At 61.8% G+C, this 12488-nt stretch overlaps 1 protein-coding gene across 1 annotated transcript in view; it reads right to left on the bottom strand.

Moving 5' to 3' along the window:
• Positions 1 to 340: 340 nt before the first annotated feature.
• The window catches only part of Stk32c (serine/threonine kinase 32C), a 94641-nt gene continuing 82493 nt past the window's right edge, over positions 341 to 12488 (bottom strand). Inside the window, exons 4-12 of the mRNA XM_090346840.1 lie at positions 7385 to 7558; positions 6307 to 6344; positions 6131 to 6220; positions 5815 to 5918; positions 5333 to 5449; positions 4048 to 4173; positions 3840 to 3971; positions 1622 to 1689; positions 341 to 978 (exon numbers count right to left, since the gene is read on the bottom strand). Of these exons, the coding sequence (XP_090202966.1) occupies positions 834 to 978; positions 1622 to 1689; positions 3840 to 3971; positions 4048 to 4173; positions 5333 to 5449; positions 5815 to 5918; positions 6131 to 6220; positions 6307 to 6344; positions 7385 to 7558 (994 nt within the window). The 3' untranslated portion in view covers positions 341 to 833. The remainder of the gene's footprint in view (positions 979 to 1621; positions 1690 to 3839; positions 3972 to 4047; positions 4174 to 5332; positions 5450 to 5814; positions 5919 to 6130; positions 6221 to 6306; positions 6345 to 7384; positions 7559 to 12488) is intronic.

The following is a 12488-nucleotide window of genomic DNA, read 5'->3' as shown; positions in this document are numbered from 1 at the left end:
CTAGCCAGGCAGGAGGACAGTGTGTGCTGGGGTCTGGCTGGCGCCACAGACTCAGATGTGATCCACCGAGCCCCCAGCTTGTCTGGCGCCAGCCCTTGGGACAGGAGGGCTGGGTGTGGTCCATTCTGACACAGAGCTGTGGGCCTGCCTCTGCTCACACACCATCTTCCCCTCACCCAGCCCTGCAGTTCTGTACCACCAGTGCACCTGGGGCCCGAGGGGCTTTTCCCAGCAGGACCACTGCCAACCAGCAGTGTGCCCCAGGCAGGCTTCCCCTGCACCAAGCCTAGGTGCTGGGTCCCCCCCCCCCCCATGGACACAGCATGAGAGTGAGTGCGCGTGAGAGTTCTTACACTGTAATTCTCAGAGTGAAAACTGTACAGAAACAGCAGAAAGTGCTGGAATGGTGCGGATCTCTAAAACACATTCTTGGTCTGCCCACCCACCTCTCCCCACGCCAGCCCTGGATAAGCGTGAACCCAGCAAAACCTGGGGTGCCCCACAGCTCTGGCAACAAGCGTGGGGACGTGGGTGGCCAGGCAGAGCCTGGCAACACGGCTATGTACAGCCCCATCCGTGAGGGGCAGGATGGAGGCTCCTGCCCCCTGCGCCACCCCTGGCCCCCGAGGGGCTGACCAGCGGGACTCCATGTGGTGGGCAGCAGCCCACGTGGCCACAGCCCTCCTCGTCTGACTGAGCTCCTGCCAGCCTCACCCCCACCACCATCCTCATCACCCCCCACCAGCGCATGGCAAGCTTGGCCCTGTGCCCCTCTGGCCGACCTGTCTCCAAAGCAGCATGAGAATTAACGGGCCTCCCATGCCCCCGGGGGTCTAGCTGCTCCCTGCCATGGGGCAGGTGGAGCCGGACATGGGCAGGGGCTCAGGCTCTGCCTCGTTGTCCACCGTGGATCCCATTGTATCTGTGGCCTCGGAGGGCAGGAGAGGCTCATTTGTGGGGTCCTGGCTCCTCTTCAGCCTGAAAGGGCAGAGCAGACATGAGCTGCAGCAGCACCACTGTCCCAGGGCTCACGGAGGGCCTGCTTCCCCAGAGGTCACAGGGTCGAGTGTCTCCCAGGACGGAAGCCCTGCCCCTCATTGCCAGCTCACCAGAGACAGAGCAGCACGAGGCCAGGGCACAGCGGCCCGGGCCAGGCTTGGCCACAGCACACACCCTGCGTCCCTGCTCCCACGGACGGAAGCTGAGCGGAGCCTGCTATTGCCCGTGCCAGCTCTGCCTTGAGCGAGGCTTCTCAGGGAGCTTGGCCAGGCCTGTTCTTCACCAGGCCCCTGACCACCACCACGTCCAGCACCCCACTGTCCTGGGTACCCCTGGCTGGTGCACAGCCAGCTCCTCCAGGGACAGGAGCGTTCTTCCTCCACATCAGCCACTGTGCCAAATGAGTGACTGAATGGCAAGCGGTGACAGGCTGCTCGGGAGGCCTGGGCCTCACCATCTGCCCAGGGGCTCCACGAGCCCCTGCACACCTGGACCCGGCCGCTCCAGAGAGAAGCAGGGTCTTGGCATCCCAGGCCGGGAGGCCACCTGGTGGGCTTGTGGGGTGTCGTGTGCCCCTGTGCACCCCTTCCCTGCTCCTGCTGAGGCACACATGCACACTTACTTTTCTCTGTTAAAAATCACAAAGTCCTGCTGGATGGCGTCCAGGCAGTCCTGAAGATAGTCATTCTCCTGTGGACAGAAAGGTCCAGAGGAGGTCACTGTCACCTCGGAAGTGTGACACGGGGAATGTGACCCGGGTCTCTGCACCGGCTGAGTCTGCAGCTGGTCCAGTCCTCCGTCTGTCCCTGCATGATACAGAGGTGGCCCCGCAGAGCACAGCCCCCTGGGGATGTGTTTTCCAGGGGACCCCTGTCCCATGGCATCATGGCCCCATGGCAAGGGCTGGATCCACACAGGCAGAGAGGCATCTGCTGCGGAGTGCAGGGCAAGGAAGGCGGCCCGGGAGGCCTGGCGCAGGAGTGGTACGCAGGCCTAGAGGTGCGGGTCTGTTCACACGGGGACTTTCTTCTCTGTTGGAGCAGAGGGTGGAGGCGAGGAGCCAGCGTGGTGTCCAGAGGGTGGGGACAGCAAGGGCCTAGCTCTGTCTTATGTAGCCATGTGGGGACTGTGGTCTCTCATCACCACACTCAGGCCGCCATCCTGGCAGGTGGGTCTGAAACATGAGGTAGACTGCAGGACAGTGGTCTCCGAGGTGCACAGGGCCTCGCTAGAGAGTGCTCTTCCCACGAGTGGCCCCGAGCCTGGCCCACGGCATTTCTGAGGGTCTCCTCTGCCTCGGTTCCGCGGAGCTCCCGTGTCCACACACAGGATTTGTCCTTGGCAGCCTGTCAGAGCCCTTTGCTAACACACCCGGACAGCTAGGTGGCCACAGAAGCATGGGTCCCTCTGGGGCCTTTGCAGATTGTGGGTGCCAGAGCAAGACACCCGGGCCTGCTCTGGTGGCTTTGGCCGCTTTCCACAGAGGTCCACCAGAAGCCACCTCCCCACCTCCTCCCCTCCCCCTTCTGCTGCTCCTGGCCACATTTCCTAGCAGCTCAGGTTGGGAAGGTATGACTGGGACTCTATAAATGCTGAGACTGAGCACCAGACCCTGGACGGCCACCCAGAGACAAAGGGCCTGGGAGATGGAGACGGGGTCTGGTCTCTGCCTGGGTAACAGATAACCTGTCAGCTTCCACCCAATTCCTCACCACACCCACTGCCTGCCCGGAGCCCGGGCAGCCTGATGGTCTTGAAAGAGAAGAGACCTGCAACGCTGTGGTGATGAAGACAGTGCCAGCCACAGCGTCCCCCCGCGCTGCTCGACCGCCAGTCCACAGAACGCTTACGTTCATGCTCCATGGAGTGAAACAAAAACGGTGCCAAGCAGTTCAGTGGGAAAGAATACCTTTTTAGCAAGTGTTGCTGGGCTGATTTGATACCCGCATAGCAAGGAATGAAGCTGGACCTCACTTGACCTCATGTACAAAAATTCAGCTCCCCAACAGCATGGCAAAGGGCCGGGAGTGTGGCCTGGGGGTAGAGTGTTTGCCTAGTACCCACGGAATCCTGGGCTTGTTTCCTCTATACCACACACAGAGAAAAAGCTCAAGTGGTAGAGCACTAGCCATGTGCAAAAGAACAAGGGACAGCGCCCAGGCCCTGAGTTCAAGCCCCATGGCTGGCAAAAGTGTGAAAGATAAAGCTACAAAATGCCTTGAAGAAAACACAGGTTAGGTTTCTCAGATGGGACAAAGGCAGCAAAAGAAACAATGTATTTCCAGGTTCCGGTGGCTCATGACTATAATCCTAGGCACACAGGAGCTCCAGAGCTGAACTTCACGTGCAAAGCCAGCCCAGGCGGGACCGCCCAGGAGACCCGTATTTCAGTTAACTACCAACAAAAGCGAGAAGCACGCTGAGGTTCAAGTGATAAAGCACCAACCTTAAGACAAATAAATAGCTTCGGGACAGCACTCACACTCTGAGTTCAAGCCCCAGGAGACACACACACACACACACGCACAGACACACATGCACTCACACACATGCACACGCACACATGCATGCACACACGTATGCACATACGCACACATGCAAACGCATGCACATACATACACGCACGCACATGCACGCACATACACAGCACACACGTGCGCACACACATGCACACACGCACACATGCACACACACATGCGCACACACGCACACACACATACAGGCACACATGCACACACGCGCACGCACACACGCGCACGCACACATACACACACACACACACACACACACACACACACACACACACAGTGGAGTTAGCACAGCTGGAGCCCGGCACTCACCGACTGGGAGCTGTCTCTGCTGCTGTCCCGTGACTTGTTCTTGGCCAGCCGCTTCTTCTTCTTGTGCAGAGGCCTGGATTCCAAGATCATCTCCTCTAGCTCAAAGGTGGGGTCACAGTGCAGGCGGCCTTTCTGTGGGGGAACGGAGGCCTGAGCCCAGCCCCAGGGCCATCCCACCGGCCCAGGGCTGTACTGGGCAATGGCTTACATTGGGCACGAAGCCTGGCTCCACCTTCTTCTCGCTCAGGTCATCCCACAGCACATGGGCCAGGGATGGGGCTGCCTGCATGTCCTGGAGACTGGATAGCCGGTGCTCAGGGTTCACAGTGAGAAGCTGCAATGAGGCCCCAGTCAGCAGCAGCCTGGCCAGAGGAGTGCCACAGGCACAGGGCCACCATGGAGGAGAGGCAGGTGAGGGGATGCTCAAGAACCGCCAGGGTTCACCAGCAGGGGGCAGCAGAGGCCTGGCTTTGCTCCCCAGGACCCCAGTGTGGCTGGCTAGGTAAGTACAGGGAAGCCATTTCCAGTACAGAGTAGAACTTCAGGGCAATGGAATCCCCTTCAGGTAACGGTGCACACCCAAAACAGTGGGGCACGGGCTGGACATGGCCTGGACGCACGGGCAGCCTCTCTGGGTCCTGACCCAGAGCTTGGCTCTTGGACTCTCCCCATGTTGGGTGGATGCTCCAGCCCTTAAAGAACAGTCTCTAAGTTTGGAATGCCCAGCCCAGCCTAGGACCCAGGTGGGTGCCAAGGCTGCACATGGCAGCAGCCGTGTCACCTCTCCTCCCCGCTGCCGGGAGGCCCAGGAGGACCTGGTCTCCTCTCTGCCTGCTCTTTGGGAGAGATGGCCCAGGTCGGTGGCACCTCCCAGGGTTCAGGCAAGGTCAGAGAAGGCTAGAGCTCAGCACAGACTTGCACCAGGCGCCAGGCCTGGCCCTTAGCGGCTGGAGCTAAACATAGGCCTGAGCCCAGCCTTGAATACCTCCCTCTCACACACAGAAGCAGGTTTGGCCCTGGTGTGCAGTGGTGTGAAAAGCCATACCCTGACTCCTCAGGAGAACCAGAGAGATAATTGTGCGCAGGCACCCCACGCCTGGCAGAGGCACGGTCCCGCGGTGTTCAAGAAACCCTATCATGGGGCCAAGAGTGTGGCCTGGTGGTAGAGTGCTTGCCTAGCATGTGCAAAGCCCTAGGTTCAATTCCTCAGTACCACATACACAGGAAAAAGCCAGACGTGGTGCTGTGGTTCAAGTGGCAGAGCTCTAGCCTTGAGAAAACCCAAGGACAGCGCTAGGCGCCGAGTTCAAGCCTCAGGACTGGAAAAAAGGAAGAAAGAAAAGAAAAGAAACCCTACCACCCGCTGCTGAACTCTGAACTCAGACGCACAGCAAAGGGAGCCCAGGGTGAGGCTCAGTGCTGGTGGGAGGGCGGGCAGGGCAGCGGGGTGGGGCGGGGCGGCGGGGCGGGGCGGGCATGCAGGGGGGGCTCACCTTGCGCAGCAGGGCCACCATCTCCTTGGACCAGGTGGGAGCGTACTGGACACTCACGGTGCTGAAGAGCTGCACCAGCGACTCCACCGCGTTGCTCGAGTGGATGTCATAGGGCCTCTGCGGGCAAGAAGGCCCTGCCCAGTGCTTCCTCCCCACCCCACCCGTGTCCAGGCCCCGGCCAGGCCTGGCCCCAGCAGGGAGGCAGCGCCCGCTCCAGGCCTTCCCTGTCCTCAGCCCCTATGAGCAGGAGGGCGGCCTTCCTCCCGGCGGGGCCCTGTGGGACCCCAAGAAGAGGTGGGGGGGGAGGACAGAGCCTGGGGTGACAGCCAGGAGCTGGCCGGCCCGAGGCTGCGGAAGGTTCCCCGCCGCTCCCTGACCTGTCCCTAGGAGCGAGGCGCCTTCTTTGCTAGACACGTAGCTAGAAGCCCGGTCACCCCCGGGGCAGCTTCCGCCCTCCCCGGCTCTCAGGCCCCGCTCCGTACCCATCCTCGAAGCAGCTCATACGCCATCACCCCCACAGACCACCAGTCCACCTCGAAGGAATAGCCGGTCCCGCCATTGACGAAAGAGTAGAAGATCTCGGGGGCTTGTCGACAGAGAGGGGGAGAGGAGGGCACCGTGCTGTCCCCGCTCCTCCTGATCCGTCCCACTCACCCTGCCCTTCTAGGGGGCACAGAGCCCGCCCCCACCGCCAAAAGCCCCCGGGGAGAGAGCCCGGCATGGCCCTCCCAGGCCCACGGGGTGCGGGTAGAACGGAGGCGGGCGGCATGGGTGCGGGGCAGGCAGCCTGGGCCTTACCCATGTACGGCTTGGTCCCGGCTAACGCGGTCGCCCTCTCCCCATCCTTTATGATGGTGGCGATGTTGAAGTCGGTCAGGTGTGCGTGGCCTGTGACCGGAGGGCAGGGCCAGTCGAGACGCATGTCCTCCAGACCTGCCGCCGCGCCCCTCGGCCCCCAGGGTTCTGGCACTCACCTCGCTCATCTAGGAGAATGTTGTCAGGCTTCACGTCCCTGAGAGGGCACAAGGCAGGAAGGACGGGCCTGAGACCACCCTTCCTGTGCAGCAGCACCACAGAGCCAAAGTCCCCAGAGGCCTGAGGGGCCTCAGCCGTGGACGAGCCAGGCTCCTGGGAGCCCTGGCATCGGGCAGAGGGCCCTCAGGGCTCCATTCTCACAGGGTCCGGGGCAGCCTGCCACAAGGGACCTGCCGCCGATGCCCGCCCGAGTCCAGACAGAATTCTAGTTCTCCTGGAGAGCAGTCACAGGGCGCAGGCAGCGTCAGCCCCTGGACAGCAGCCGACCCGCCTGGCAGAGCCCCAGGCTGCTCAGAGCCCTACGTCTTCTTCTAACTCGTGTCACTGTCACTTGGCCTCGGTCCTCTCTCTGTTCTGACTCCAGGCCACACAGGCGACCTTCGTGGAGCCTGGTCTGAGCAGACAGCAGGCTCCAGGAGGGCAGACAGGTGGACTCAGATGACCTGCCTTTGTCCTTTCTTTTCCCTTTGGTCAGCAGTGGTGCTGGCTGCTGTCCTTGGCTAGCACTCTACCACACTGAGCCACAGTGCCACTCCCGGGTTCCCGGGGGTTCATTAACAAGACTTTCCTGCCCGGGCTGGCTTCACACTGCGGTCCTCAGCTCTCGGCCTCCTGAGCAGCTAGGGTGACAGGTAGGAGCCACCACGCTCAGGCTCTGGCTCCAGCATTTCAGCCTACATCTTTGCTTTCTAATTCCATCTTGTCCCTACTTCCACCTACTGCCACATAAATGTGGTTTCTAACGGCAGCAGCCTCCTAATTTCACTGGTTTTGAGCAAATGTCGGTCAGTCTGAATCCCCCAGGGCATGGCAGCTGGCAGGAGGGAGCCCGCCAGGTAGTGGCAGACGACACGCTGGACACGAGTGAGAAGGCAGCCTATGTGGCGCAGTCCCAGAGGAGCTGCAGTGAGGGCAGGGCCTCCGAGCCAGGCGTGGGTCCCCCCAGGGCCTCCGGCAGGGCCCGGGCTCTGCTGGGGGGTTAGCCCGGGGGGGCCCTGACCCGGGGCGGGCACACACCTGTGGATGATGTGCTGGCCACGCAGGTAGTCCAGGGCCAGCGCCATCTCGCAGATGTACAGCCTCACCGTGTCCTCGGAGAACTGCACGTTCTGCTGCAGGTGGTAGCGCAGGTCCCCGCCCAGAAGCAGATCCACCACCATGAACATGTCCTCCTCGTCCTGGAAGGAGTACCTGTGCCACAGAGAACACAGCTGGGGGCTGTAGCCACGGCTCCCGCCATGCCGTGTGCGGGCCCCATGTATGAGGACCATGACATTAAGGAGGACACAGGACAACCCCTGGGGGCCAGGAGGTCAGGGGTCAAGCCCCAGGAGCCAGGAGGTCAGGGGTCAACCCCGAGGAGCCAGGAGGTCAGGGGTCAACCCCCAGGAGCCAGGAGGACAGGGGCCAGCCTCCCTGAGCGAGGAGGACAGAGGTGAGCCTCTGTGAGCCAGGAGGTCAGGGGTCAGCTTCTGTGAGCCAGGAGGACAGGGGCCAGCTTCCCTGAGCCAGGAGGACAATAGGCACCCAGAGGTGGGCCAAGGCCACAAAGCAGACGAGGAGGGAGATGGTCTGGGTGCTCACTCCTCTGGAGCTGGGCAGCGTGAGCTCACTGCATACTGGCCCGATCCAGTGGGAGGCAGGTCAGCCCAGCCCAGCTCCGTGAACACCGAGGCAGGGCAGGCCTCAGGAGCACCCAGGGTCTCCGAATGAGGTGACCACAGGAAACCCCCGGGCTGGGGCAGGTTTGTGCTCCAGACAGCCCCGGAACCAGGATACAGGACTGCGAGAGTCTCCATGTGCTGGTTCTGCTGGAAGAGACTGGGGTGGGGCTGGGCTGGGGGAACGGGGTGGGGAGGACCCTGGGTGAGGAGGATCGTGGGTGAGGAGGATCCTGGGTGAGGAGGACCCTGGGTGAGGAGGATCGTGGGTCAGGAGGATCCTGGGTGAGGAGGATCCTGGGTGAGGAGGATCCTGGGTGAGGAGGATTGTGGGTGAGGAGGATCCTGGGTGAGGAGGATTGTGGGTGAGGAGGATTGTGGGTGAGGAGGATCCTGGGTGAGGAGGATCCTGGGTGAGGAGGATTGTGGGTGAGGAGGATCCTGGGTGAGGAGGATCGTGGGTGAGGAGGGTCCTGGGTGAGGAGGATCGTGGGTGAGGAGGATCCTGGGTGAGGAGGATCCTGGGTGAGGAGGATCGTGGGTGAGGAGGATTGTGGGTGAGGAGGATCCTGGGTGAGGAGGATCGTGGGTGAGGAGGATCCTGGGTGAGGAGGATCCTGGGTGAGGAGGATCGTGGGTGAGGAGGATCCTGGGTGAGGAGGACCCTGGGTGAGGAGGATCCTGGGTGAGGAGGATCGTGGGTGAGGAGGATCCTGGGTGAGGAGGATTGTGGGTGAGGAGGGTCCTGGGTGAGGAGGATCCTGGGTGAGGAGGATCCTGGGTGAGGAGGATCCTGGGTGAGGAGGATTGTGGGTGAGGAGGATCCTGGGTGAGGAGGATTGTGGGTGAGGAGGATCCTGGGTGAGGAGGATTGTGGGTGAGGAGGATCCTGGGTGAGGAGGACCCTGGGTGAGGAGGATCCTGGGTGAGGAGGATTGTGGGTGAGGAGAATCGTGGGTGAGGAGGATCCTGGGTGAGGAGGATCGTGGGTGAGGAGGATCCTGGGTGAGGAGGATTGTGGGTGAGGAGGATCCTGGGTGAGGAGGATTGTGGGTGAGGAGAATCGTGGGTGAGGAGGATCCTGGGTGAGGAGGATCGTGGGTGAGGAGGATCCTGGGTGAGGAGGATCGTGGGTGAGGAGGATCCTGGGTGAGGAGGATCGTGGGTGAGGAGGACCCTGGGTGAGGAGGATTGTGGGTGAGGAGAATCGTGGGTGAGGAGGATCCTGGGTGAGGAGGATCGTGGGTGAGGAGGATCCTGGGTGAGGAGGATCCTGGGTGAGGAGGATCGTGGGTGAGGAGGATCCTGGGTGAGGAGGATCGTGGGTGAGGAGGATCCTGGGTGAGGAGGATCCTGGGTGAGGAGGATCCTGGGTGAGGAGGATCGTGGGTGAGGAGGATCCTGGGTGAGGAAGATCCAGGGTGAGGAGGATCCTGGGTGAGGAGGATCCTGGGTGAGGAGGATCCGGGGTGAGGAGGATCGTGGGTGAGGAGGATCCTGGGTGAGGAGGATCCTGGGTGAGGAGGATCGTGGGTGAGGAGGATCGTGGGTGAGGAGGATCCTGGGTGAGGAGGATCCTGGGTGAGGAGGATCGTGGGTGAGGAGGATCCTGGGTGAGGAGGATCGTGGGTGAGGAGGATCCTGGGTGAGGAGGATCCTGGGTGAGGAGGATCCTGGGTGAGGAGGACCCTGGGTGAGGAGGATCCTGGGTGAGGAGGATTGTGGGTGAGGAGGATCCTGGGTGAGGAGGATCCTGGGTGAGGAGGATTGTGGGTGTGGAGGATCCTGGGTGAGGAGGATCCTGGGTGAGGAGGATCGTGGGTGAGGAGGATCCTGGGTGAGGAAGATCCAGGGTGAGGAGGATCCTGGGTGAGGAGGATCGTGGGTGAGGAGGATCCTGGGTGAGGAGGATCCTGGGTGAGGAGGACCCTGGGTGAGGAGGATCCTGGGTGAGGAGGATCCTGGGTGAGGAGGACCCTGGGTGAGGAGGACCCTGGGTGAGGAGGATCGTGGGTGAGGAGGATCGTGGGTGAGGAGGATCGTGGGTGAGGAGGATCGTGGGTGAGGAGGATCCTGGGTGAGGAGGATCGTGGGTGAGGAGGACCCTGGGTGAGGAGGATCCTGGGTGAGGAGGATCGTGGGTGAGGAGGATCCTGGGTGAGGAGGATCCTGGGTGAGGAGGATCCTGGGTGAGGAGGACCCTGGGTGAGGAGGATCCTGGGTGAGGAGGATCGTGGGTGAGGAGGATCCTGGGTGAGTAGGATTGTGGGTGAGGAGGACCATGGGTGAGGAGGATTGTGGGTGAGGAGGACCCTGGGTGAGGAGGATTGTGGGTGAGGAGGACCCTGGGTGAGGAGGATCCTGGGTGAGGAGGATCCTGGGTGAGGAGGATCCTGGGTGAGGAGGATTGTGGGTGAGGAGGATCCTGGGTGGGTAGGATTGTGGGTGAGGAGGACCCTGGGTGAGGAGGACCGTGGGTGAGGAGGACCCTGGGTGAGGAGGATTGTGGGTGAGGAGGACCCTGGGTGAGGAGGATCCTGGGTGAGGAGGAACCTGGGAGAGGAGGATCCTGGTTGAGGAGGATCCTGGGTGAGGAGGATCGTGGGTGAGGAGGATCCTGGGTGAGGAGGATCCTGGGTGAGGAGGATCGTGGGTGAAAAGGATCCTGGGTGAGGAGGATCCTGGGTGAGGAGGATCCTGGGTGAGGAGGATCGTGGGTGAGTAGGATTGTGGATGAGGAGGACACTGGGTGAGGAGGATCGTGGGTGAGGAGGATCCTGGGTGAGGAGGATCCTGGGTGAGGAGGATCGTGGGTGAGGAGGATCCTGGGTGAGGAGGATCCTGGGTGAGGAGGATCCTGGGTGAGGAGGATCGAGGGTGAGGAGGATCCTGGGTGAGGAGGATTCTGGGTGAGGAGGATCCTGGGTGAGGAGGATCCTGGGTGAGGAGGATCGTGGGTGAGTAGGATTGTGGGTGAGGAGGACACTGGGTGAGGAGGATTGTGGGTGAGGAGGATCCTGGGTGAGGAGGATCCTGGGTGAGGAGGATCCTGGGTGAGGAGGACCCTGGGTGAGGAGGATTGTGGGTGAGGAGGACCCTGGGTGAGGAGGACCCTGCGTGAGGAGGATTGTGGGTGAGGAGGACCCTGGGTGAGGAGGATTGTGGGTGAGGAGGATTGTGGGTGAGGAGGATCGTGGTTGAGAAGGATCCTGGGTGAGGAGGATTGTGGGTGAGGAGGATCCTGGGTGAGGAGGATCCTGGGTGAGGAGGATTGTGGGTGTGGAGGATCCTGGGTGAGGAGGATTGTGGGTGAGGAGGATCCTGGGTGAGGAGGATCCTGGGTGAGGAGGATTGTGGGTGAGGAGGATCCTGGGTGAGGAGGATCCTGGGTGAGGAGGATTGTGGGTGAGGAGGATCCTGGGTGAGGAGGACCCTGGGTGAGGAGGATCCTGGGTGAGGAGGATCCTGGGTGAGGAGGATCCTGGGTGAGGAGGATTGTGGGTGAGGAGGACCCTGGGTGAGGAGGATTGTGGGTGAGGAGGATCCTGGGTGAGGAGGATCCTGGGTGAGGAGGATTGTGGGTGAGGAGGACCCTGGGTGAGGAGGATTGTGGGTGAGGAGGATCCTGGGTGAGGAGGACCCTGGGTGAGGAGGATCCTGGGTGAGGAGGATCCTGGGTGAGGAGGATCGTGGGTGAGGAGGATCCTGGGTGAGGAGGATCCTGGGTGAGGAGGATCCTGGGTGAGGAGGATTGTGGGTGAGGAGGACCCTGGGTGAGGAGGATCGTGGGTGAGGAGGATTGTGGGTGAGGAGGATCCTGGGTGAGGAGGATTGTGGGTGAGGAGGATCCTGGGTGAGGAGGATTGTGGGTGAGGAGGATTGTGGGTGAGGAGGATCGTGGTTGAGAAGGATCCTGGGTGAGGAGGATTGTGGGTGAGGAGGATCCTGGGTGAGGAGGATTGTGGGTGTGGAGGATCCTGGGTGAGGAGGATCCTGGGTGAGGAGGATCCTGGGTGAGGAGGATTGTGGGTGTGGAGGATCCTGGGTGAGGAGGATCCTGGGTGAGGAGGATTGTGGGTGAGGAGGATCCTGGGTGAGGAGGATTGTGGGTGTGGAGGATCCTGGGTGAGGAGGATCCTGGGTGAGGAGGATTGTGGGTGTGGAGGACCCTGGGTGAGGAGGATTGTGGGTGAGGAGGATCCTGCGTGAGGAGGATCCTGGGTGAGGAGGACCCTGGGTGAGGAGGATTGTGGGTGAGGAGGACCCTGGATGAGGAGGATCCTGGGTGAGGAGGATCCTGGGTGAGGAGGATCGTGGGTGAGGAGGATCGTGGGTGAGGAGGATCCTGGGTGAGGAGGATCCTGGGTGAGGAGGATCCTGGGTGAGGAGGATTGTGGGTGAGGAGGATTGTGGGTGAGGAGGATCCTGGGTGAGGAGGATCCTGGGTGAGGAGGATCCTG

This window comes from Megascapheus bottae, chromosome 15 (assembly GCF_031878675.1).
Source record: "Megascapheus bottae isolate mThoBot1 chromosome 15, mThoBot2.hap1, whole genome shotgun sequence".
In the NCBI taxonomy this organism is placed as follows: domain Eukaryota; kingdom Metazoa; phylum Chordata; class Mammalia; order Rodentia; family Geomyidae; genus Megascapheus; species Megascapheus bottae.
This window is presented reverse-complemented; position numbering and strand designations above follow the sequence as displayed.